The sequence below is a fragment of the Pezoporus occidentalis genome, unplaced genomic scaffold (assembly GCF_034315485.1).
Source record: "Pezoporus occidentalis ecotype Australia unplaced genomic scaffold, CSIRO_AGI_Poc_V1 ctg208, whole genome shotgun sequence".
NCBI classification, from domain to species: Eukaryota; Metazoa; Chordata; class Aves; order Psittaciformes; family Psittacidae; genus Pezoporus; species Pezoporus occidentalis.
In genome coordinates, this window is record NW_026913943.1 from 605,815 (window position 1) to 627,123 (window position 21,309).

General features: G+C 51.7%; 2 protein-coding genes across 2 annotated transcripts; one reads left to right on the top strand and one right to left on the bottom strand.

The window, feature by feature from the left end:
* Positions 1 to 424: 424 nt before the first annotated feature.
* TOP3A (DNA topoisomerase III alpha) lies at positions 425 to 11,811 on the bottom strand. The gene is made up of 19 exons (XM_062618988.1): positions 11,445 to 11,811; positions 10,369 to 10,428; positions 9,891 to 9,964; positions 9,274 to 9,349; positions 8,321 to 8,429; positions 7,888 to 8,031; positions 7,212 to 7,382; positions 6,886 to 6,986; positions 6,679 to 6,753; positions 6,478 to 6,560; positions 6,159 to 6,366; positions 5,832 to 6,017; positions 5,283 to 5,412; positions 4,749 to 4,862; positions 4,503 to 4,668; positions 3,939 to 4,082; positions 3,500 to 3,622; positions 2,327 to 3,060; positions 425 to 1,339 (listed from the first exon to the last, which is right to left on the bottom strand). The coding sequence occupies exons 1-19, from the start codon at positions 11,763 to 11,765 to the stop codon at positions 1,161 to 1,163; spliced, it is 3,198 nt and encodes a 1,065-aa protein (XP_062474972.1). The 5' UTR covers positions 11,766 to 11,811; the 3' UTR covers positions 425 to 1,160.
* A 399-nt stretch (positions 11,812 to 12,210) lies between these two features.
* SMCR8 (SMCR8-C9orf72 complex subunit) lies at positions 12,211 to 21,295 on the top strand. The gene is made up of 2 exons (XM_062618990.1): positions 12,211 to 14,968; positions 17,051 to 21,295. Exons 1-2 carry the CDS (start codon positions 12,621 to 12,623, stop codon positions 17,502 to 17,504), a joined length of 2,802 nt encoding a protein of 933 aa, XP_062474974.1. The 5' UTR covers positions 12,211 to 12,620; the 3' UTR covers positions 17,505 to 21,295.
* The last annotated feature ends 14 nt before the right edge of the window (positions 21,296 to 21,309 follow it).

A 21,309-nucleotide genomic window follows, 5' to 3' on the forward strand; every position in this document is an offset into this window, starting at 1 on the left:
GAGCTCATCCGTGTCCAGGAGCAGCATCAGGGGCCTTGGGGATATGCTTTGTGCTATCCTCTGCGAGAAGAGGATGCAGGAATCTTGTGATCTGCTCTCTTTGATGTACAGAGGAAGCTCCCACAGAGAGGAAGGAGAAGGCCTGGCTTCCCAAGGGAGTTCAGTATGGAAACCAGGACCTCCCTTCAGCTCTATCTGTCCTTCCCTGTGCAGCAATGCTGCAGAGCTGATGAGCTAAACCCACATTCCCTACCCCTCTGCTGCTCACTCCTGAATAACTGTAGGGAGTTTCTCCTAAGAAAGCTTCTGTATTGTTCTGATGAGTGGAAAGAACAAGGTTTGGGTGGGTGCTTTCACAGTAATAGCTTAACTGCTTTAAGTAGGAAGGAATAATAAGGTGGAGTTAGGGTATCGCTGCATCCCATTTAAGAATTAAATAAATTTTAATAAACTTATTAGCTAGACAAAAATAACTCCCATTAGCTAGCAGCACCCCAGAGGCATGGCTGAGGCTTGGGGAAGAACTTGGTTTCATATTCAGGAGCTGTTTGAAATGAAGGCTCTTGCTGAGCACTGCAGCTGAGCTTCCCTTCCAGAGCAAGCTCCTCTGAACCTGGCCCTTCTTCCCTGTGGGGACAACCAAGGTAAGGGGTGCAGTGCTGTGACAAAGAGAAGGGGGAATGTTCTTCAGGGAACATCAGCTTAGAAGGGGACTTAAGATAGATTTCCACACTGTGGAAAGCCAGGGACTGAGAGCTAAGTGGCCCTGGTGCCTCTCCTAATGATAATCCAGCTTTTCCTTGTATAGGGAGGCTGGGTACAGCTGCCAGCGTAGCAGGAGCTGTGGGTGGACTCAATCCAGTGCTGGTTTGTCTGCAGATGCAGTTTCCAAATGCCTCCTTGAAATGTTCAGACTCTCCCGAGCTGCTCAGCAGAAGAGCAGCTCAAAACAAAGGCTGACTCCAGTAGTGGAGCCACCTTTCTTAGCTCAGGCACATAATGCATGGGTGAGCATGGAACCCCTTGGCAGGAGCAGCCTGCAGCCACAAAACACTCAACAGGCTTGGTTCCAGGCTCCAGTTCCTTCCACAGCAGCTGCTCCTGTGGCAGCTCCTCACAACCTTGGACCTTGCAGGCTCTCAAGGGATGTTCACCCAGGCTCAGTGGTTTTGAGGGCAGGTTTTCCTAGTGTGGCCAGGCTGGTGGCAAATGCTGCAGGTCCGTGGTTTCTTGGCAGTGGCTCCCGAGAAGAAGCTGCCTGGTCTCTTGGCTTTGCTTCCCAACCCTCTTGAGAACCCACTGCTGTCAAAATGGTTCACAGAGACATCTCCAGAAGGCCCTAGAGAGAAACAACGTGCATATAAGTACCTTTGAAAGCAGGTGAGAAACGGGAGCTAAGTTCAAAATGGCAGATCAAGGATTTCACTACCTCAGCCACTTGGATTATACCTGAAACTACACTTATTTAAGCTCTGAACAGTTAAATGTTACCCGTTTGTCTTGCAGCATTAGAGGAATGTGGGAACAAAGCAGGGAAACTGATCTGCCTGGTTACATGCTTTGGCCTACAGCTAAAGCAGAAACAGAGCATCCCAGAGGAAGACTTAGGGTTTAAACAGTTTCGAAAGCTTTATTCTATCCCTTTAGGCTCAAATGTCTGAGAAGGAGGAGGAAGGCTTCTCTCAGACGACATCTCCACCCATCTCTCTGCTTACTGTCCCTTTGTGTGAGTGTTCTTTCTTTTGCAGCCTTATTTTGTGATTATTTTTAATGGGTATTTGCTTTCAGCATCTCTCCACAGCAGCCACACTCAGTTTGTCAGCTCTGATCAAAGCTTCAGAAAGACTTGGCCTTTCTCTGTATTCCTAAAGTAGGGCAGAGGGAGTAGCCCCGTTTCCCTGCCATGACAGAATGGGGTTTCCCCCCTCCAAAAGTGGTGCTGCTGCTCCAGCTCTGCAGCAAGTTGGTACCAGCTCTCACAAAGCTGAGCTCCAGAATTTGGGAGGACAGATTCCCAGTGTTGGAAAGAGGGATGGGCTTTACCCAACAGGTCATGGACAGAGAGATGCTAAAGATAACTGCATGTAGAAGGAAAGCATCCTGACTGGAGCTCAGCAGATGTATGGCTGGAAAAGGTAAGCCAGACTTGGTTGTTAGGAGCAACATCTGCAGTGCTAGAATGCTGCTGCCAGATGGTTTAGAGACAAGCCTGAAGTCTGTTAAATGTATGAGTTGCTACAAGAGCTGTGGTAGCATGAGAAGTGTGTTCAGTTCAGCATCAAGAACAGCCTCTACCCCTTGTGTTCCACCTCGAGCCTGGCCTTACCTGGAGCTGTGTTTTCATCTGCCCACTGGAAGAAGCCACACTGCTGCTCCCGGGGTTTTGAGCACGTGTGGAACTGCCTCCCTTTGTTGGGCCCATCCTTTTGGACAGTGCGTGTGACAGCTGGCTGGCCACAATTGCACACTGTGCCGCCTCCTGAATCAGAGCTGCTGCTTCCAAAGAGCTCTGGGCCTCTCCCTCCTCCTCCTGGGCGCTGAAATCCTGCTGGGCCCCTTCCTGCAAAGGGCTGGGGCAACGCAGAGCCCCGTGGAACCGCATTGTTTCTGTCCTCTGGCTGCTGATCAGCCCAGAGAAAGAAGTTGCAGGTGCTGGCGCTGCATTTATAGAACTGCCTGCCTTGGTTGGGCCCCTCTTTGCGCACAGTGAGCAGCAGGGCTTCATTCCCACAGTTGCACACCACTGCGTTGTTCCCATCGTCTGGAGCAGCTGAAGGAGCAGGTCTGGGCGTTCTCATGGAGCTCACAGAGAGCAGATGTCTTGGTGCCAGGTTTGTGGTCCCCCTCATGTGCCTGTTTTCACCACTAGCCCTGTTAAAGGAGTTGTTGACCTGCAAGTGGTTGGTTTCCTGGCTGGCTGATGATGGAGGCTGGGATGATCTGTGTAAGTACTTGAGGTCCAAGAGCTCTTTGAGCATGTCATCACAGCCTCCAATGCAGCCGACAAACTCCAGGGGCATCACGGGTGGAACGCTGCCTCTCTTGAATTTAAACTTCAGTCTGAAAGGAAGAACAGAAGTCTCTCAGTTCACACAACTTCTCATCATAGGATCATAGAATAATTAGGGTTGGAAAGGACCTTAAGATCAAGTTCTAACCCCCTGCCATGGGTAGGGACACCTCACACTAAACCACGTCATCAATAGGCCTCAATTTGGACTTCAGTTTTTACACTGTGGGGTTTCTTCTGAATTCTGCTATACTATATAGCAGAATATATAGTGTGTATATGTATATATACATACATATATTTACAGAATATATACCATAGAGGGTTTTCCCAACCCCTCTTCTTTCTATCCCCAAGCCAAAGCTGCTCCAGCTTTCCAAGACTGCAATGGAAGATGGTTGCTCAGCCCACGAAGCCTCTGGTCCTGATGGCTAACATGGAGTGTCCAAGGGGCTGCATTTCCCCAAGGGGGTAACTGGTCTGACCTACCGGTGAACTGGATGAGGTTTACACACAGCACAGATGCTCTCATCCCTGGCCACATCCAGCACAAAATCAGGAAACCAGACTGCAGTTTTACAAGCTGGATAGCCCATGCAGCTGAGGTAGAACCTGCCGTGGGACAAAAGCAGTGCATGAGGAAGAGGCAATGTGAGAACAAACAGAGATCTGTTCTGTCTTCTCACCATCAGAAACTGCCAAACCAACTATTCTTAAGGGAAAATAGGTATTTGAGAGGTTCAGCTGAATCCACACAGCTTATGCAGCTGGTGGAGTGAACTAAATGCAGCCCAAGTTGTCATGCTTGCTGCAGAGGGGAGGCAAATGAACACCACCTAGAACCAACACAGAAAACACCAACCAATACATGAACACCACCACAAACCAGCCCAGAAAGCCACTTCCTACAGCAGGGAAGATCACCAACCCGCCGTTCTTCTTGGTCTTCAGCACCATGTCATTGTTGCACTGTGGACACTTCCGAACGGAAAGAGGCGTTGCTGGATAGACCTCCTCCTGCTCTGCACTTCCTGTGGCTTCTCCAAAGTACTGAGCCAGGGCCTGGTCCAACCTATAGAGAAATCAGCAGAGCATCCTGTGGGTCTCTCCTGCAAAGAGCAATCGGGCACTGAAGTGAATTAGTACCTGCTGCCCTCCTCACAGCCCCTCTTGGCTTCTCCACCAGGATGCTGGTTCAGCATCACGCTTCTGGAACAGGCTAGGGGTAGGTACAACCTGACAGAGGTCAGTGCATGTTGCTATCTTCTTCACCCAGCTCTGAATTTACACTTAAGGGTTTAAACCTTAAGGTGAGCATGCAGTTGGCACCAGCTCATGATAGCATGCCAAGCTGTGTGAGTCATGCATGCAAATGCCTACACGCATGAGGCAGAGCTCCAGGGAAGCTGTGACAGGATCCCACTCCAAGCTGAGCCCTGGATGAGAAACCAGCAGCTCCCAAAACAGCAACCAGAAGAGGACAAAGACCCACTTGTTGGCTCTGGCCACAGCTTCGATGAAGACTTGCTTGTACTTTTGGACCTGCTGCTGCAACACCGCAGACTTGTCTTTTTTCCCCTCACAGATGAGTTTCAGATCAGCCTCCAGCTCAGCTCGAAGGTCAGGCTTGGACATCTCGTAGCCCATGGAATCGTAGCCTGAGGAACATACCGCATGGTAAGCGAAAAGAAGGAGCCTGTAAGGAACCTGCCATGTTCCTAAGGGAGACTGCCCTTACCTTCCACCAGCCCCATGCCCAGGTGGCCTGGGAGGAACCGCTGATCGTCTGTGAGGCCCACGTACATCCGCGTCTTTATCGTCTCGATGTGCTCGGCGTGAGTGGCGTCAGTCCCTGAAAGCAGCAGACAGGTTGTCAGGCAAAGCAGGTGCCAGGAGGTGTTTTCCCCTGTGCCTAGTGCAGAGGGCAAGGTGCTAAAGGGACAAGGAGACAAGTTATGGTCAGGAGCAGCACTGCCCTTGTGTCCCACTGGCACTGAGGCCAGCAAGGTGATGGCAGGCACAGCCTGAAGCCTAAATCACACATCTCCCCAGGCAATGGAGGCCCTCTGCAGCCTCCTTAGGATCTCTAGACTTTGCCCACAGGTTTCAACTATCCATTTGTTCTGTACATTTAAGTGATTTCTTATCTGAAGGGACTTTCAGAGAGTCCCTTACTCTGGGGGTGGGACAGAACTGCTGTTAAAGAGATGCTGAGAAGAAGCTTATGAATAAAGCTTCCAAGAGCAAGAGAGGCCACGCTACCAATACTGACCAATGCCATGCTTCTCCATGAGAGCAATGAGATCCGCTTCTGTGAGGAGCAATGGAGGGCTGGTTTCCCCATCCACCATCTCCACTGTAGTGGGCTGAAAGCGAGACCCTTTCTGATACAGTGGGATAACCTGAAAGGAAGGAGAATCTCTGTGAAACTGCCCTCTGCTCCAGTCACTGAAGACAAAACGTCACACTAACAGTGCTGTAATAGAGCAGCACCGTGCTCGGGAGGAGATCCACCCTCAGGGTCCTCAGGATCAGACAGTAATGAACTGCCAGAGACACCAATGGAACACCAATTGCAGCTCCTCTTGGTAAGTAAAGTCCATCCCACAGCCCTGTATGGTCTTTCCTGTGGTGTCAGAAGGAAAAGAATCTCTCCAAAGCTGGCACAATAAAGCAGCAGAGATGTCTCTGAGTGAAACAGCCAGTGGGCCAGGTAATTGTCAAAGAGTGTTCTGTAGAGGGGTCTGAAGTTGGCAGTGAAAAGCTATTTTAAGCTTCAGGTACTTTAGCTTCTCCCATCTCTGTTATTCGAGGGCATTACCTTATCACTCCACTTGTCATAAGGATAGACTTCCAGGTAATTTCGGGCCAGGATCATCAGTCCTTGAGCAACGAATCGCTCACAGGCAATGTCAATCTCCACTGTGGTTTCCTGGCCCTTGGCATCTTGAGAGCAGCAAGCCAAGAAATGGCGCACAATGAACTCATACAGCCTCTGCTCGTTGCCCTAATATCAAACAGTAAGAAAGGGTCAGTGTCCTCCTATGTTGATAAGGTGTCAAGTGAGATCTCAGGTGAGGTTACTGTGCTAATAACCATCTTATCAAGACTTCATTTATCAACCTCTGCTAACCTTTGTTAAACTCACCTGCAGGTTAGCAGTGTATTTGGTGGGGTGAATGGGAGGGTGAGCCTGATCTGATTTGTTTCCACTCCGAGGGGTTGGCCCACCCTGATCCAAAATCCTCTGTGCAAATGCTCCCCAGTTTGGGTCCTGCGTTTGCTGTTGTACTAAGGCAGAAAGGTTCAGCTCCTTGGGGAAAATGTTGGTCTCGGTTCGAGGGTAGCTAATGAACCTTAAGAGGAAAAAAAGCAGCACTTTTGGAGGTGCTCTGAGATGGTTTTGGCCTAAAGGCCTTTTACTTTTGAAAGACTTGAGTTTACCAAGCCAAATCTTGCTTCCTTACCCTTGAGTATAGAGTTTTTCTGATATCCTCATGGTTTCCTTTGCATTTATCTTTAGTTTGCGGGAAGCCAACTTCTCAAGTTCCTGTATTGGGAGGAGCCAGAACAAAACAGAGGCATTGGTGCATAATTCAGAGTGGTGAGTAAAATACCTGTTCAGAGCTTCCTTCAGGTTAAGTCCTTTCAGCACAGTTCAAACGTACCACAGTGTCCAGGGGCAGGGGCCTCCATTTGCTCTTGGGCTTGCTCCCAACTTCGACAACAGTTGCTACTGGATCCTAAACACAAAGAAATCCACAAAATCTCCTTTAAGAGTGTACTCGAATTGTTCTTTCAATGCCTTCAGCATGACCCATGCAGGAAGTGTTTGGCTGATACTGGATTATACAACTATTGACAGGCTTTCCTACCTCCATACACATCTGGTAAAGGACCAGGCATGCTGTGTGATTAAAGAGCCGGTTCCTCTTCCAGTTGAAGACCACGTTGCCATCTTCATGATCATGTGTCACTGTGTTGAACAACAGATCTGAATGTTATAGTAGTAATACAGTGGAAATACAGCAAGGGAAATAGAGGCGCTATTGGGAAACCTTTCAGTTCTGCTTAGCAGGCATAGGAAAGGAAGAGGAAACCACCTCTGCATCACTGTTTGGTTGTTTCCCTGATGTTCTTCCTTTCTATACACATCAAACCCTCTCAGACAGAGCCCAGGCCAACTCTGCCCCAAGCATACCTTTTATTTTATAGAAAGCTTCAGGAACGAAGGCCTGGATGGCTTTAAAGCGTTCAACTACAAAGCCCAGCGTTGGGAACTGGCAGCTACCATAGCTGATGAGCTGGTCTGCTAAGATATCGGGGAAGATCTTCCTCAGCCTCAGTGTCTGGAATCTGGTGAAGGCAGCACCTGTGAAAAGAAAGTGGACCCCGCAAGTGAATACAACAACACTGACCGATTACCACAACACTTCAGATGGTTCTTTTTAATACTCTGAGTATTAATTTTACTCTAATATTCAGGTGCAGAAGCCTGTCAGTGTTGCATGAGCTATACACTTAGCGTATCCTTCAAAGAGCATGGTTCCAGTAAAACATGAGATGTGGTGTGGTTGTATCTGATCTAATAATCAGATTTACAACACTGCAGAGGGCATTTGTCTTGTGTTGAGGATACAGTAACAGATGATTTCTAAACACCCTTTGCCAGGCTTTAACAATGTGCATTCAATGTGGTTAGATGAGAAGTGAGGAAGAGCCTTGTTTGTAAAGCAGTCTAAGGGAGCGCATTTAGAGACTACACACTGCTAACAAAGCTGTCCCCTGCCCACCTACCACAGTTGGTCACCTCTGTTAGTAGAGGTGTATGAGAGGGCCTGGCAGCCTGCTCTCATCTCCAGGGCATGTTTACATACCTATCCTGAGGTCCAGCTCCTGCCTGACATCGACAGCATCACTTGTTTTTTGATCAGGCTGGGTGAGGTTCTCGCAGGCTGTTCTGACAGCATGGAGTGTGATCTCTGAGAAACGGGCTCGGAACACACAGAGGTTTGGCTTTACTGTCACAGGAGCACAGGGAAAAAAACCAAATCAAACAGTGGCTCAAACACCAATGGAAAGGAGCAATTAATAAACAGCCATCTTCAAATGAGCATGCTGTCAACCTGTTCTACAGTGTTCCAATAGCTGAACATGCTTCTGGACTATCAGAGCTACATATTTAACAGTCAACATTTAACCTGGGCACAGGAAGATCGAGAACCTGCCTCTGTTACAAGTTCTCTGAGCAGCAATACCTGTCACATCAGCACTTTAATGGAACTCGGATGAAGAAGCTGCTCTACGCACCAGCTTTGCAAACGTGAATGATCTCAAAGCCAATGTTCTCTCCTTCCCGGTCACAGTCAGTCCAGATCACCAGAGCCTGGCACTGCTGGATTTCTCGTTCCAGGGTTCTCTGAGATGAGGAAATACCACACACTGAGATATACCAGGCCACTTGCTTTGTCATTTAGCTTTAGAATGAAACTGAACATGAAATACAACGTGCATCCATAGAGACTGTTGAAATAAGGTTTTGTAATTGTGTGTCTCATGAGATCAGGCAGCTGTCAAAAGAGCTGAGTCATTTATTTACATCTGACTCTGTTATAAAGCATGGCTTGGCTCGGATCGTGCCACCATTGTGCTGAAAATGGCATTTTTTTGGTCAAATCGAGATGCTGTTGCCAATTCCACCTTGTTGGAAAAAATATTTCTACTTTTAGCAAAGCAGCTGTTCTTTTACTGCTCTAATGTTTCTATTCATTAGGGACTGTAGTGACAGGACAAGGGGTAACGGGTTCAAACTTAAACAGGGGAAGTTTAGACTGGATATAAGGAGGAAATTCTTTCCTATTAGGGTGGTGAGGCACTGGAATGGGTTGCCCAGGGAGGTTGTGAATGCTCCATCCCTGGCAGTGTTCAAAGCCAGGTTAGACAGAGCCTTGGGTGGCATGGTTTAGTGTGAGGTGTCCCTGCCCATGGTAGAGGGGCTGGAACTGGATTATTTTAAAAGCCTTTCCAACCCAAACTATTCTATGATTCTATAATGTACATGAGCAGGAGACTTTTGATGTCACAAACAGCACGTGTATGTATGTATATATATATATAGTGCTATGATACACAGGAGGAATTTGTTAAACCACAGGAAGTTGGATGTTAAGGACAAAGGTACAATTGCCCTCCTGTCTGAGGCAATGTTTGCAGAACCTCTGACCTCAAAAGAGTTTCAGGGGAACCTCTTAAAAACAACATACCTTGATATCCACGTAGTTTTCAGGGCAATACTTCTCAATTTCAGCATCAAAAAGAGCTAGAGGGTTGCAGCTATGCCTGGGAAAGAGGATAAAGAGCGTGCATAACAAAAACTAAAGCATCTACTGTGAGACACTAACTGCTGCTGTCTTGTGAGGAAGTGCTGTTCAAGTACTGGAATTAATATGTTTTGTTGCGGGCCTCGTCTTAGCATTTCATGTGAACTCTATGTTGTCTAAGTTACACTTAAAAAGCAATGGAAACAAAAAAAGCAACAAGGGAAAACAGCCAATCTGGAAGGCTGCCCTAAACAAGCAGCTTCTCTTATTTCAAGTGCAGAAAACAAAGCGGGAGGAAACCAGAGAAAGTGCCTCACATCCTGGGGACAAAGGACACAAAAGCATCTCTCAGGTTTCAGAATCAGTTTAATTCCTTAGGTCTGCCTTAATGTATTTTAACAGTATGAAGACTGTAATTTGAAGTAACATTATATTCTATGTCGAATTTGGTACTCATCATCCTGCTCTGCGGCCGTGTCGGAGTCCCTCCTGCTCTGCTTAGCTTCGGGTTGAAAGCAGAAGATGACAGCTCCCTCCTGTGAGGGGTACCATGTACTCACCATTTGCGAAAGGGCATCTTGAAGTCATGAGCCAGTAAATGTCCTGACACAGATGTCATCACCATAGTAACGTTCTGCAAGAGACAGAGCAAGGTAGTCAGTGCCCATCCTTTGCTAAAAGCTACCCCCAGGCCCAAGATCTTCCCTCAGTTCTCGATTTACACAGTCAGTGACACCTCCCTCCTGCTAATACAAAGCTCTTCTCTCTACTGACAGCCAAATCTATGGCCTTTTCCTCAATTCCTTTAGGAAGCTCTCAGTTTTCAACAGCAACATCTTCCTGACTGATATTAAACCAAACTGAAAGATGTAAAGCGATGACCCAGGTCAGTGCTTGAGCCAAGAAAAGAACATTTGACTTTTCCTCACCTTTAGACAAAATGACTCCATCACTGGATATGGTTTTGTAACTTCTAACAAATGGCTTTTAATAATTGGTATTTTGCATTTGTAGGAGCAGAATGAAGGGAAACTCTACCTGGCCAAACATCTGGTAGTCGTATTCGTAGATCTTGTTGAACTTGGATAACCCTTCTCGCTGGAAGGAAAAGGAAAAGGTCCTGAGTTTCTGGCTGCTGCAGGAAACCAAACTCATTCTGCTTCACTTTATACATGTGTTTATACATGCCAGAGCAGAGAGAAGTATGGGGAAAGTGAAAACCAGGTACTGTACTCAATAGAAATTACCTATACCATTTATAGAGAGACATAAATCGTGCTTTTAAACATTAAGAGCACTTTAAACCATATGTAAGAGTATAGGAAACCATGCCTGAGGGGGTACCAGGGTTATCTCCCCATTGAGAGTGTCAACAGTAAAGAAGAAACTTATTTAATGGGGCTGGTCAGTTATACTCCTGACAAACAACTGTCCTGCTCTGGGTGCCCAAGATTACGTTCTGCCTGAGGCTCATGGAAGTTTCTAGATTGCATATTGCTGCTTTTTCTATGCAAGCAGAATGCCATCTTCCTTGATTTGCAGTGTCAGCACTCAGGCTCTCAGTAACACCTTTGATTCGAACTAATTCTAGTCTAGAAGCACCTTCTAGCTCTCAGCTTGGAAATACCAAGCGAGTACACACACTGCTAGTCACAAAACAAAGCAGCAGCACAGACCATCTTTGCTTTATTGTGTGCACTCCAGTGAACCCCTGACACTTGCTGATGCTGCAGAAGTGGTGCTTTTTGACTGGGAAACGCAAGCCAGATGGTTTCAGTTCCTGAAGCCTTTCACACACACTGCAACTGGAGGAGGAGCACTGTGGAGCTCTGAGCCTGGAGAAGGCTGTCCAGACAGAGGAAGCACAGCTGGGGAGCCGAATCCCAACAGGAAAAAGGATCCAAGGCTCCCAAATACATTTGGGCAAAGTTATTCTTGTACTCGTGTATGGTCAGAAGCAGCCAGAACACAAAAGCAGTGTGAGATGTTGCCTGTGCTGATGGGAGCTGCCCATGCCAAGCTCTGTTGGGGCTACCACACAAGATGCAGGCTGCGACGCTGATGCCAGCTAAGCCGGCCCCATGTGCGAGGCCTGAGCTGTGGCACATCCCTACCCGCCGCATCCTGCTGTTGGAGAGCAGCTCCGCGATCCCCCGGGCAGCATCGTTCTTCTCGGCCACGCACAGCACCTTCCGGATCCTCTGCAGCGCCGTGTCCTCCGCAGCGCGGGAGAAGAGGCGCCAGGGCTGGGGCAGCATCCTGAGCCCGCCGCCGGCCAACAGCCTCGCCCGGGCCGTCATCACCGGGGACGGCGGGAGCTCGGCCGGGGCGCGGGCATCCTGCAGGCCCTGCCGGGGGTGCACAGCGAGCGCTGAGTCGCCATTCACTGGCCCGCCCCGCCTTTGACAGCCGGGAAGGGGCCAAGGCACCCTCATTGCTGGGGGAGGCTTCTCCCCACTGTCAGAAGCGGCTCCCGGCGGGTCCTGCCCGCTCGCGGACCCCCGTACCCCGCCTCCTGCCCGCCCTATGCGGGTCAGGGCAGCCCCACACATCCCTAACCCTGTCCGGGCTCTCCTCAGGCCCCTCACTGCTGGAGGCGGCTTCTCCCCGCTACCGGGTCCCCGTACCCGCCCTCCGGGCCTCCCTCAGGCCGCGGCTGCCCCATACCCACCGCAACCGGGCCAGCGCACCCCCAGTACACCCCTAACCCCTCCGGTCTCCCCTCACCGGAGCAGCCCCCTCCGTTCCTCGCAACCCCAACTCTCTCCTCACGCACCTCCGCGCTCTGTCGCAAAAAGTGGCGGGACGCGGCGCGGTTGCCCTCGCTCTGCCGTAAAGCGCTAAAGGACTACAACTCCCATGATGCTCCGCGCCCGGTTGCCGTCCCGCTCCTGTTTACCGTTCCGCTCGCCGTTCCGCCCCTGTTTACCGTCCGCTCCCGGTTGAATTAACGCGAAAGGATAGCGGCGGCTTAAAAACAACGGTAAAGAAGGAAGGGGGAGGCGGCGGTGTCTCCTTCGCTTCCTGCTGTCGGGGTGAGAGGTGACGGCGTCATGTGATCCCAAGATGGCTGCGGGGCTGCGGCGTCCGTGAGGGCCGGCGGCGGAGCGGGGCCGGCGGGGCCCGGCCATGGCCGAGGCGTGAGGAGGCGGCGGGACAACAACGGGACACGTGGTGGGGCCCAGCGGTGGGACACGGGCTGCGGTGGGGCCTCCCGTAGGGCCCGGTGGCGGCGGGGGGGGACCGGACGGGGCCTCGCTGCTCCATGTCGGTCCCGTCCTAAGGGAAATATGATCAGCGCCCCCGATGTGGTGGCGTTCACCCGGGAGGAGGAGCTGGAGGATGAGCTGTACAGCGAGCCGCCGCTGCCCGAGGAGTACTCGGTGCCGCTGTTCCCTTTCGCCGGCCAGGGCGCCAACCCCTGGGCCAAGGTGGCCAACTCCAAGTTCAGCCGGGATTTCATCCTCATCTCCGAGTTCTCGGAGCAAGTGGGGCCTCAGCCCCTCCTGACCATCCCCGAGGATGCCAAAGTATCGGGGACTTTCGATCTCAATTACTTCTCCCTGCGGATCATGTCTGTGGATTATCAGGCCTCCTTCGTGGGGCATCCTCCCGGCTCTGCGTACCCGAAGCTGAACTTCGTGGAGGATTCCAAAGTGGTGCTTGGGGACTCGAAGGAGGGAGCCTTTGCCTACGTGCACCACTTGACTCTCTATGACCTGGAAGCCAGGGGGTTCGTGAGGCCCTTCTGCATGGCGTATATTTCTGCTGATGAGCACAAAATCATGCAGCAGTTCCAGGAACTCTCTGCTGAGTTTTCCAAGGCCTCCGAATGCTTAAAGACAGGGAACCGGAAAGCTTTCGCTGATGAACTGGAAAAGAAGCTGAGAGATCTCGACTACACCAGGACCGTCCTGCACAACGAAACCGAGGTGCAGAAGAAAGCCAACGACAAGGGGTATTACACCACCCAAGCCATTGAGAAAGCCAACGAGCTGGCCAGTGTGGAGAAGTCCATCATCGAGCACCAGGACCTGCTGAAACAAATCAGGTCATATCCCTACAGGAAGCTGAAGGAATCTGACTTCCACCCTTATGAGCCGGAGTGTGCGCTGCTGGATCAGGCCAACGCGGGCTGCGATCGGGACCCCACTACCTCCGACCCTGCTGAAACTCCCCTTTACACCCATGTGCCGTCCTATACCCCCAAGCTTATCAAAGCCAAGTCTGCCAAATGCTTTGACAAGAAGCTGAAGACGCTGGAGGAGCTCTGTGATGTGTATTTTTTCACCCAAACCCTGGAGCAGTTGCACCAGATCGAGAGGACTTTCAGAGGGGATGTGTGCTACCTCCTGACAGAGCAGATCAGCAGGGCCCTGCTAAAGCAACAGACCATAACTAACTTCCTCTTTGAGGATACGTCTTATCTGGATGAAAAACCACCTGGAAAACAATACAGAGGCTGCCAGGGGCACAGTCACGATGCTAGAGATGGAAAGTGTGCGGAAGAGTTCCCTGCTCCTACAGTGGTCATCAGCTTGGGAGCCTACAAGTCCAGCGTGGAGTGCGTGCCCATCAAGATGGAGCAGGAAACTGAGGACTCCCAGGAGCCCCAGATGAGCGAGTCTGTGACGTTTGAGCACCAGGAGAACCTGGATTACCTGGATGCAGACCTCAAAGGCAGCATCAGCAGCGGTGAGAGCATCGAGGTGCTGGGAACGGAGAAGTCTGCCTCTGGCTTGCCCAAGTCGGAGAGCCAGGCCAGCCTGCCCGTCAGCCCCAGCCCTCAGGTGGCCAGGAGCAAGGTGGGCAGCAGGAGGACCGTCAGCGAGGACAGCATTGAGGTCCTCAGCACGTGTCCTTCCGAGTCGCTCATCCCAGAGGATTTCAAAGCGAGTTACCCAAGTGCCATTAACGAGGAGCCCTATGTGGGGGATGAAGAGGGAGGCCTCCGCTTCACCCCCAGGCTGAACCTGGATGACGCTGACGAGCAGGAAGATGTTTCACAGCAGGAGAACTTGGTGCAGGTGGATTCTGCTTGTTGTATCGGGAAGGAGAGCCCCAACTTCCTGGAGCCTCTGCCTGACCTGGGCCACAAGCCCTGCGATGAGGATGGGGTGGTCCGGATCCCGCCACAGCCGTACCGGGCATCCGAGCCGGGGCTGCATGGGACCTTTGGGAGCTTCCCCTCCCACGATGGCATCTCGGGGGGGCTCCTGCCCTACGAGCTTGACTCTCGCTACATGGCAGGCAGCAGGGAGGTCAGTAAGAGCAGCCTGGATGAGTGCTCAGACTCCACGAGCTATATGAGCAGCGCTGCCTCCACGTGCTCCGACAGGACCCCTTCTCCAGCTCACCCTGCCTGCCAGGGGGCTGACAGGCACAAGAAGAAGGCTGGGCAGAACGCACTGAGGTTCATCAGGCAATACCCCTTTGCCCACCCTGCCATCTACTCCCTGCTCAGCGGCAGGACCCTCATCGTGCTGGGGGAGGAGGAAGCCATAGTCAAGAAGCTCGTGACGGCGCTCTCCATCTTCGTGCCCACCTGCGGCCTTTATGCCAAGCCTGTGAAGCACTGGGTCACCTCCCCTCTGCACGTTGTGGATTTCCAGAAGTGGAAGCTGATCGGGCTCCAGAGGTAAATCCGGGCTGTTTGCTGTGTCATGTTGGGGGGGTTTAATGGAAACATCATCTCCTAAGCGGGAATTTCAGGGGGGGAAATTCGTGTGCCCCCAAAGGTCGCTGCCAGCGCCATGGATTTCTGCTTGCGGGATGTATTTTGAAGGGGGATTTGTCTCTTTCCATCCAGCCTCACTTAAGCATTGGTATTTAGAACATCTGTGTGCATTTTGGCTCATGCTAGTGTCTTGGCCAGGAGGTTTCCCTCTAGTTTAGGTCTTAGCCTGGCAAAGCAGAGAACAAACATGAGTCCTGCTGGTTTCCAGGAGGATCTAAGAGTGCTCCTGGAGTTCCTTGTGTGCTCTGTTCCTGCTGAAACTCCTGACATTTCTAGCTGGAATTTAGGGGTTTAAGTGGATGCTTTGATACAAGGAGGGTTTTTCCTTGTGCACCCTAATGAAGGGATGAGGTGCAGTAGGTCAGAAATCGGACCTTGGGCTGTGTTGGTGAGGGTGTGCAGCTGGGTGTCATGGGTTAGGGTGGAGGTGTGGAGCCCTTTGGGGAGTGCAGATGGACAAAGGCTTATTTATAACAAGCTTTAGTGCAGGAAAATAGCTCCAGGGAGCTGTGGTGTTGGGATTGCAGGTCAGATGCAAAGTGAACCTCTGCTCAAGGTGAAGACCATCACCCCTTCCCCACCATCCAGACCTCAAATGTGGCTTCGTGGTTTATATCAACAAACAGCAGTTGCTCAGCTCTCAAGATTTCATCCCTGCCTTCGTTAGGAAAAGGGTTTTCTTTGTGTGTGTTACCAGGATGTGTTTGGTGCTGCGGGTGCGTGACAGGGAATGGCCACTGCCGTCACAGCATGAGTCAAAGCGGCAGCCCCATTGCCCAGAGCCTCCTGAAAGCCTGTTTCTGAGCAGCATGAAAACCAAACCATAGAGAAGGCTCTGGGCTGCTAAGAATTGAGCTGCTGGGGGTTGTGGGGGATGAAATGAACTCAAGCTGGGAGTTTCCCCTCATTTCTGTGCTGGGGAGGCAGGATGACAGCTCCGGAACCAGCACTCCCCAACTTCCCTGTCTGTCGGTGAGGTTTTTTAAAGCCCCAAGTGTTCCCTCCTTGCTCAGTGTTTGTGGTTAATTGCAATTTCTATAAACTAAAGGCATTCTTATTTTGGAGCACTGCTTGTTACGTGTGTCAGTCATTTCAAGGCTCCTCATGGAATGCTAATGGCCTGTTGAATTTAATGATGTTTTGCTCTCAGCAAACCATTTGGACCAGGGCTTTGGGGAGGCTGGATTCATTCCTCTGGTTCAGGACACTGTGTCTCGAAGGCCAGACAGTGCCTGGGCACAGGAGCAGCCCTGACACCACGAGCTGGGGCTCCTGTTTGGAGGCTGGGAGCTGTCTCTCAAGCGCGAGCGACTTTACCCACGCAGAACTGAGGAACAGAAGGCAGAGCTGGCGTAGGCTTGTCATTTGCATTTAAATAACATACATTTGGGCTCGTTGGGTAATTGCACGTTGTGAACAGTGCTGGGGGTTGGCACCTGAATGAGAAATGGCCAGGCTCAGCCAGGGAATGTTCTGGTTTAAGGATGGTTCCCTTTGGAAAGGAGGAAGGTTTTGCTGCACTCAGGGCTTTGACCACCTCAGAGCAGCTCCCTCCCATAACAGTGATATGGGGCGGGGGGGGAAGTAAAGCTCCTGTCAAGGATGGGGGGCAGGTTTGGGGTTTGGATGCTGCTTGTCACATCCAGAAGGAAGATTTGCTTCTGTTCACCAGAGGTGTCCTATTGCTCCCACTCCTGCCACTGAGGGAGGAAGCTGCCCTATGATGCGGTGGTTCATGAAGCAGCACATGGACAGTGTGGATGAGGGCACGTAGGGATCTATGGATTGAGGTTCCTTTGGGATCTGGCAAGTTGGAGAGATGGTTTGGCTGGTCTTTTCCCTGCTAGCCTCTGTTTCCTCGCGGAGGCTCGTGCACCATGTTGTGAGCTAAGGGAAAGTCAGTGCAGTAGAGGGGCATGGACACAACCTGCTGCTTACCTGCAGGGTCCCCTCCAGCCGTGACCTCTCTCTTTGCTGTTCCAGGACGGTGTCTCCTGCCGGGGTGAACGTGCTGCACGCCCTGAGCCGCTACAGCCGCTACATCAGCATCCTGGATGCTGACAGCAAGACTCTGCGCTGCCCTCTGTACAAAGGCTCCGTGGTGTCCCGGCTGGCGGATCACCGCACGCAGATCAAGCGAGGAAGCACCTACTACATGCACGTCCAAAGCATCCTCACCCAGCTGTGCTCAAAAGCCTTCCTCTTCACCTTCTGCCACCATTTGCACCTTCCCATCAGCGAAAGGGAACCTGAAGAATCCATCGTGAGTCGCAGGATGAACTTTCTGAAGCTTCAACTGGGCCTGGTCAATGAAGACATCAAGATCGTGCAGTACCTGGCAGAGCTGCTGAAGCTGCAGTACCTTCAGGAGCCCGGGCAGGGGCTGAGCCCTCTGCTCCGCTTTGACTACGTGCCCAGCTTTTTGTACAAGATCTAGCCTCCTGGGGGCTGTCTGCACTGGGGTCTGACAGAGCTCATCCCTGCTTCACATCGCTGTCTGCGGTAGCTCTCATCCATCAGGAAGGGGTGAAGAAGCCGATGTGTTTGTGAGCGTCTCTGCTCCACAGAAATCCATGTCTCAGGGACTGGATTTCTGTTCCCTATAGCCAAGAACGTAGATGTTCCATCACCTGAACCACCGGGCACTCTGTAAATGTTAGAAGGGGCACTGTTAACTTTTCATGGCAGCATCCCAGGGGGAGTAGGGCATGGAGAGAGGTGGGCTGTGTCGGGGATCAATACTAGTGCACAGCCCTCAAAACACCAGTGCTCTGTATGCTTCTGCCAGATCCCTAAATGCTCTTGGTCCCTTCCATGGAGCCAGGATGGAGACGTGAAGGTTTTAATCCACCAGTGTCTCATGTGAGTGTAGCTCAGAAGCTCCCTGGCAAGGTGGCAGCTTGCAGTTACCCATCCTTGCTGTGTTTATCCAAGTTCCCTGGTGCTTCCTGGGACAGGTTGTCCCTGGGTGGGTGGGAGCACAGTGGAAGCACATGCTTCCCTCCAGAAAGTGTTTTTCAGTTTCTCTCAGCCTTGTTAAGATCCAGAACGTGGAAGGCTTCACCTGCTGCCATGAATGCAGAGCACTGTGCCTTGTAACTTGTCATGTCCTGTTTGCACCTCTGAGAAGGGTGGGAAAGAGCTGGGAATCATCAGAGCACATGAGGTTGAGGGAGGCCTTTTAAGTAGAGAGAAAGGGGCTGAAATGAGTTGTGGGGAGCCTCGTTTTTAGGTGCTTTCTGTGATGGGGGGGATGGAACAGTGCAATGAAGTGATGCTCTGAGGCAGCAGGCTGGTAGAGCAGCTGCCTGGCTGGTGAGGTATGAGTGCTCAGGAGAGATCAGGGACGGATGTACCAGGTATCTGTAATAGCTTATTTTGCTTGGGTTTATTTCTGGCATGGAGTTGACTTCTGTGCAGTGTGGCACAGCAGGGTCAGTGTCACCGCATGCTGCTTCTGGCCTTTGTCCTGTCTCCTAGGGCGCTCCTGGGTAGCTCTGGACGGGGCAGGACTGTTCTCTGAGCCTGGATGCTGAGGGCTTTTCCTTTCAAAGCTTCTGTGCTGCTGCCTGTGCCATTAAGGTTGTGCCACTGGAGTGGTGAGAGCCCCACATTGTTCCTGTCAGTGCTGGGGGCACAGCGCTTCCATATGGAGTCTCGGAGGAGATGCTGCTCCTTGGCCACTCATACCAGGCTGTGGTCTGTTCTACCCAGTGCTATGTGGCCAGAGCAGCCCCTGTGGTACTCCTAAGCAAGAAAAGCCTTGCTAGGAAGGTAGCCTTGGTTTTATTTGTGTTTTAGCACTGATTATGGGGGGAGAAGAGCTGCGATGGTACAAAATGAGCTGATGTTGTTTGCTTTGGGTTTATCTCTTGCTTTAAACCTCTGTTTCTGGTGATGCTGTGAGGCAGTGCTGGAGGTAAAGGTGATGTCCCTTCCGAGCCCAGGGAAGGTTCTGTGTACAGACGTGTCACAGACCCACTGATACTGCTGGGAGAACCACATCACCCCAAAACCAGTGTCCTAAAGGCAAGGAGGCTCTTTGGGCACCAGCATCTGCAACTCGGCACCGCTGCTGCCTCTCTCTTCTTTACATTCAAGGCTGTTTTAAACGTCAGTGTTGTTTCTGGTGGTGCACAGCGAGGTTGTGGTATACTCTCCAGAGGGATTTCCAAGGTCAGGGATTGCGGGTTGAGGTCACAGAGGGGAAGCAGCGTGGCTGAAGGTGAGCAGAGTGCTTGTGGCAGGGCTGACTGCCTTTCAAGCACTTTTAAAGGCCTCTTCCTTTCTGGATTGTGCCCTTGTGTCGTGTGTGAGCTGGGCCTGCTGTGAAAGACTTCCGTGTCCATCAAAAAGGTGATTTGAGGTGTCCCCTGCTCCGTTTGTGTGCACCCAAACGGCTTCCACACCGAAGCTGAGGCGAGATTCCCCAGGGAAAGAGGCATCTTGGTGAATGAGTAATGCAGGTGACGCGCGAGGGAGTCAAAAGCTCCTGCATCCCTCCTGGAATGTGGCTCTGGAGGAGGGCTCAGTGTGGGACCTGCTTTCCTGCTGACTCACTGCTGTCTCCCTCCAGGCTGATGGGTGAGCTCTTGCTCACAGTGGTCTCGACCTCTGGTGTTCAGCTGCACTCATAATGGATAAAGAACTCATTGCTCTCTCTGTCAAAGCTGATGTTCAAGATCCGTGTTGAGCAATACTTGCACCACCGCCTGCCTGACCTGCTTCATCTCCGTGCCACATCTGGTCGGGGAGGATGCCCTGGGTACCTCTGTCATAACAGGAGCTCTGCACTATCTGCAGCTCTGCTCTCAAGCAGGAGCTGTGGGGAAACACCTCTTGGGGTGTTTGGTCTCCTCAGTCTGGCTTACAGCAGCAACATGGGCTCTGGGAAAGGGGGAATTGCGTGGGGCTGTGGCAGCTTGGTGCAGCCAGAGCCTTGCTGCTCGTGGTGCCTCAATGGCAGCAGGAATTGGGGGAAGTCTGAGTGCTTTGGGTGGTTTGAGAGCTCAGTTCCTCTTCACTCAGTAATTTCTCTGTCTGACCCTTCCTCCCGTACAGAGCAGATCCCTGTACTGGCACTTTAAGACATTTCCCTCATCTTCACTGTGGTACCTCACTAGTTTCCAATAGAAACAGACTTCCACTCCTCGCACTGACAGCTCCCGCAGGGAATCTTGGCCTGTGTGTGTGCAGCTTCCTCCCGGTGCAATACTGCCCATCCCTCCCTCAGCTCTGCATGGCCCTCGCTGCTTCCCTGCGTGCTGCCAGCATGTTCCCATCTCCCGCATGGCAGCTCCGGCTTCCTCCTCTCGCTGCTGGCAGTCAGGGAGGGGAGGTGTTGAGCCTGATGGAGCTCCCCTGTTCTATCCCCTCTGCCTGGGAGGCTCCTGTTCTTCCCCTGCTCTGCTCTAGCCCGGAGCTGCCTGCAGATCCCATCCCGAGGAGGGTCAGCCATAGGAGTAGGCGATCTCAACCCTACACAGCACTCACTCCTCGGAGAACAGTGCTCGGATTTACTTCCATCTGGTAGCAATCACTTCTGAGCAGCTCCTAAAAGCTGCCTTGCCTTGACAAGGGGAAGTACTGCCTATACTCTAGCAATATTCACCACATTGTACGGGGTGGGAGTGGTGTTTGAGGGTGGCAGTTGGTGGTTCCATGTGCCCAGGCCAGTTGTTTGGGTTCTATTGAGCATGGGGGGCCCGGAGCCCCCATTCTGATGGTGGGTGACAGCCCACGTGGTAGACTTGGTGTCTTGGCATTACAAAGGCTCCTGGATTAAGATGTGATGGGGAATTCAATGCTGCTGAGGGGGAGAGTGCCCCAGGAACACAATGGTTGAGCAGCACAATGTACCCCCATAACAGAGGGGTCCCTGGGATGTGTTTTAACTGGAAGGCAGAAACAGGGTACCCGGTCCCACCGGCGCCTCGGTGCCAGCACAGGGATGGGGCCGGGCTCAGAGCCGCCTCTGAGGGCTTGCGAGGAGGCTGTGCTGAATCCTCTCATCTCATTTGAAAGCACTGTATCCTATTCCTGCATGTGGAGTTCAGTGTGCGCGCGTGTGCCTGTGCGTGCTGAGTGCTTGTGGCCATAGTTGGAGCGAGTGCGAGCGGGAGGAATCCAAGCAGCACGTGTCAGTGTCGTGGCTGTAAGGGTGTTAAACCCTGGGGTTTAACAAGATGTCGACACCAAATGAAGGCGTCTGAAAAATGTACTTTTAAGGTTAAAAAAAAAAA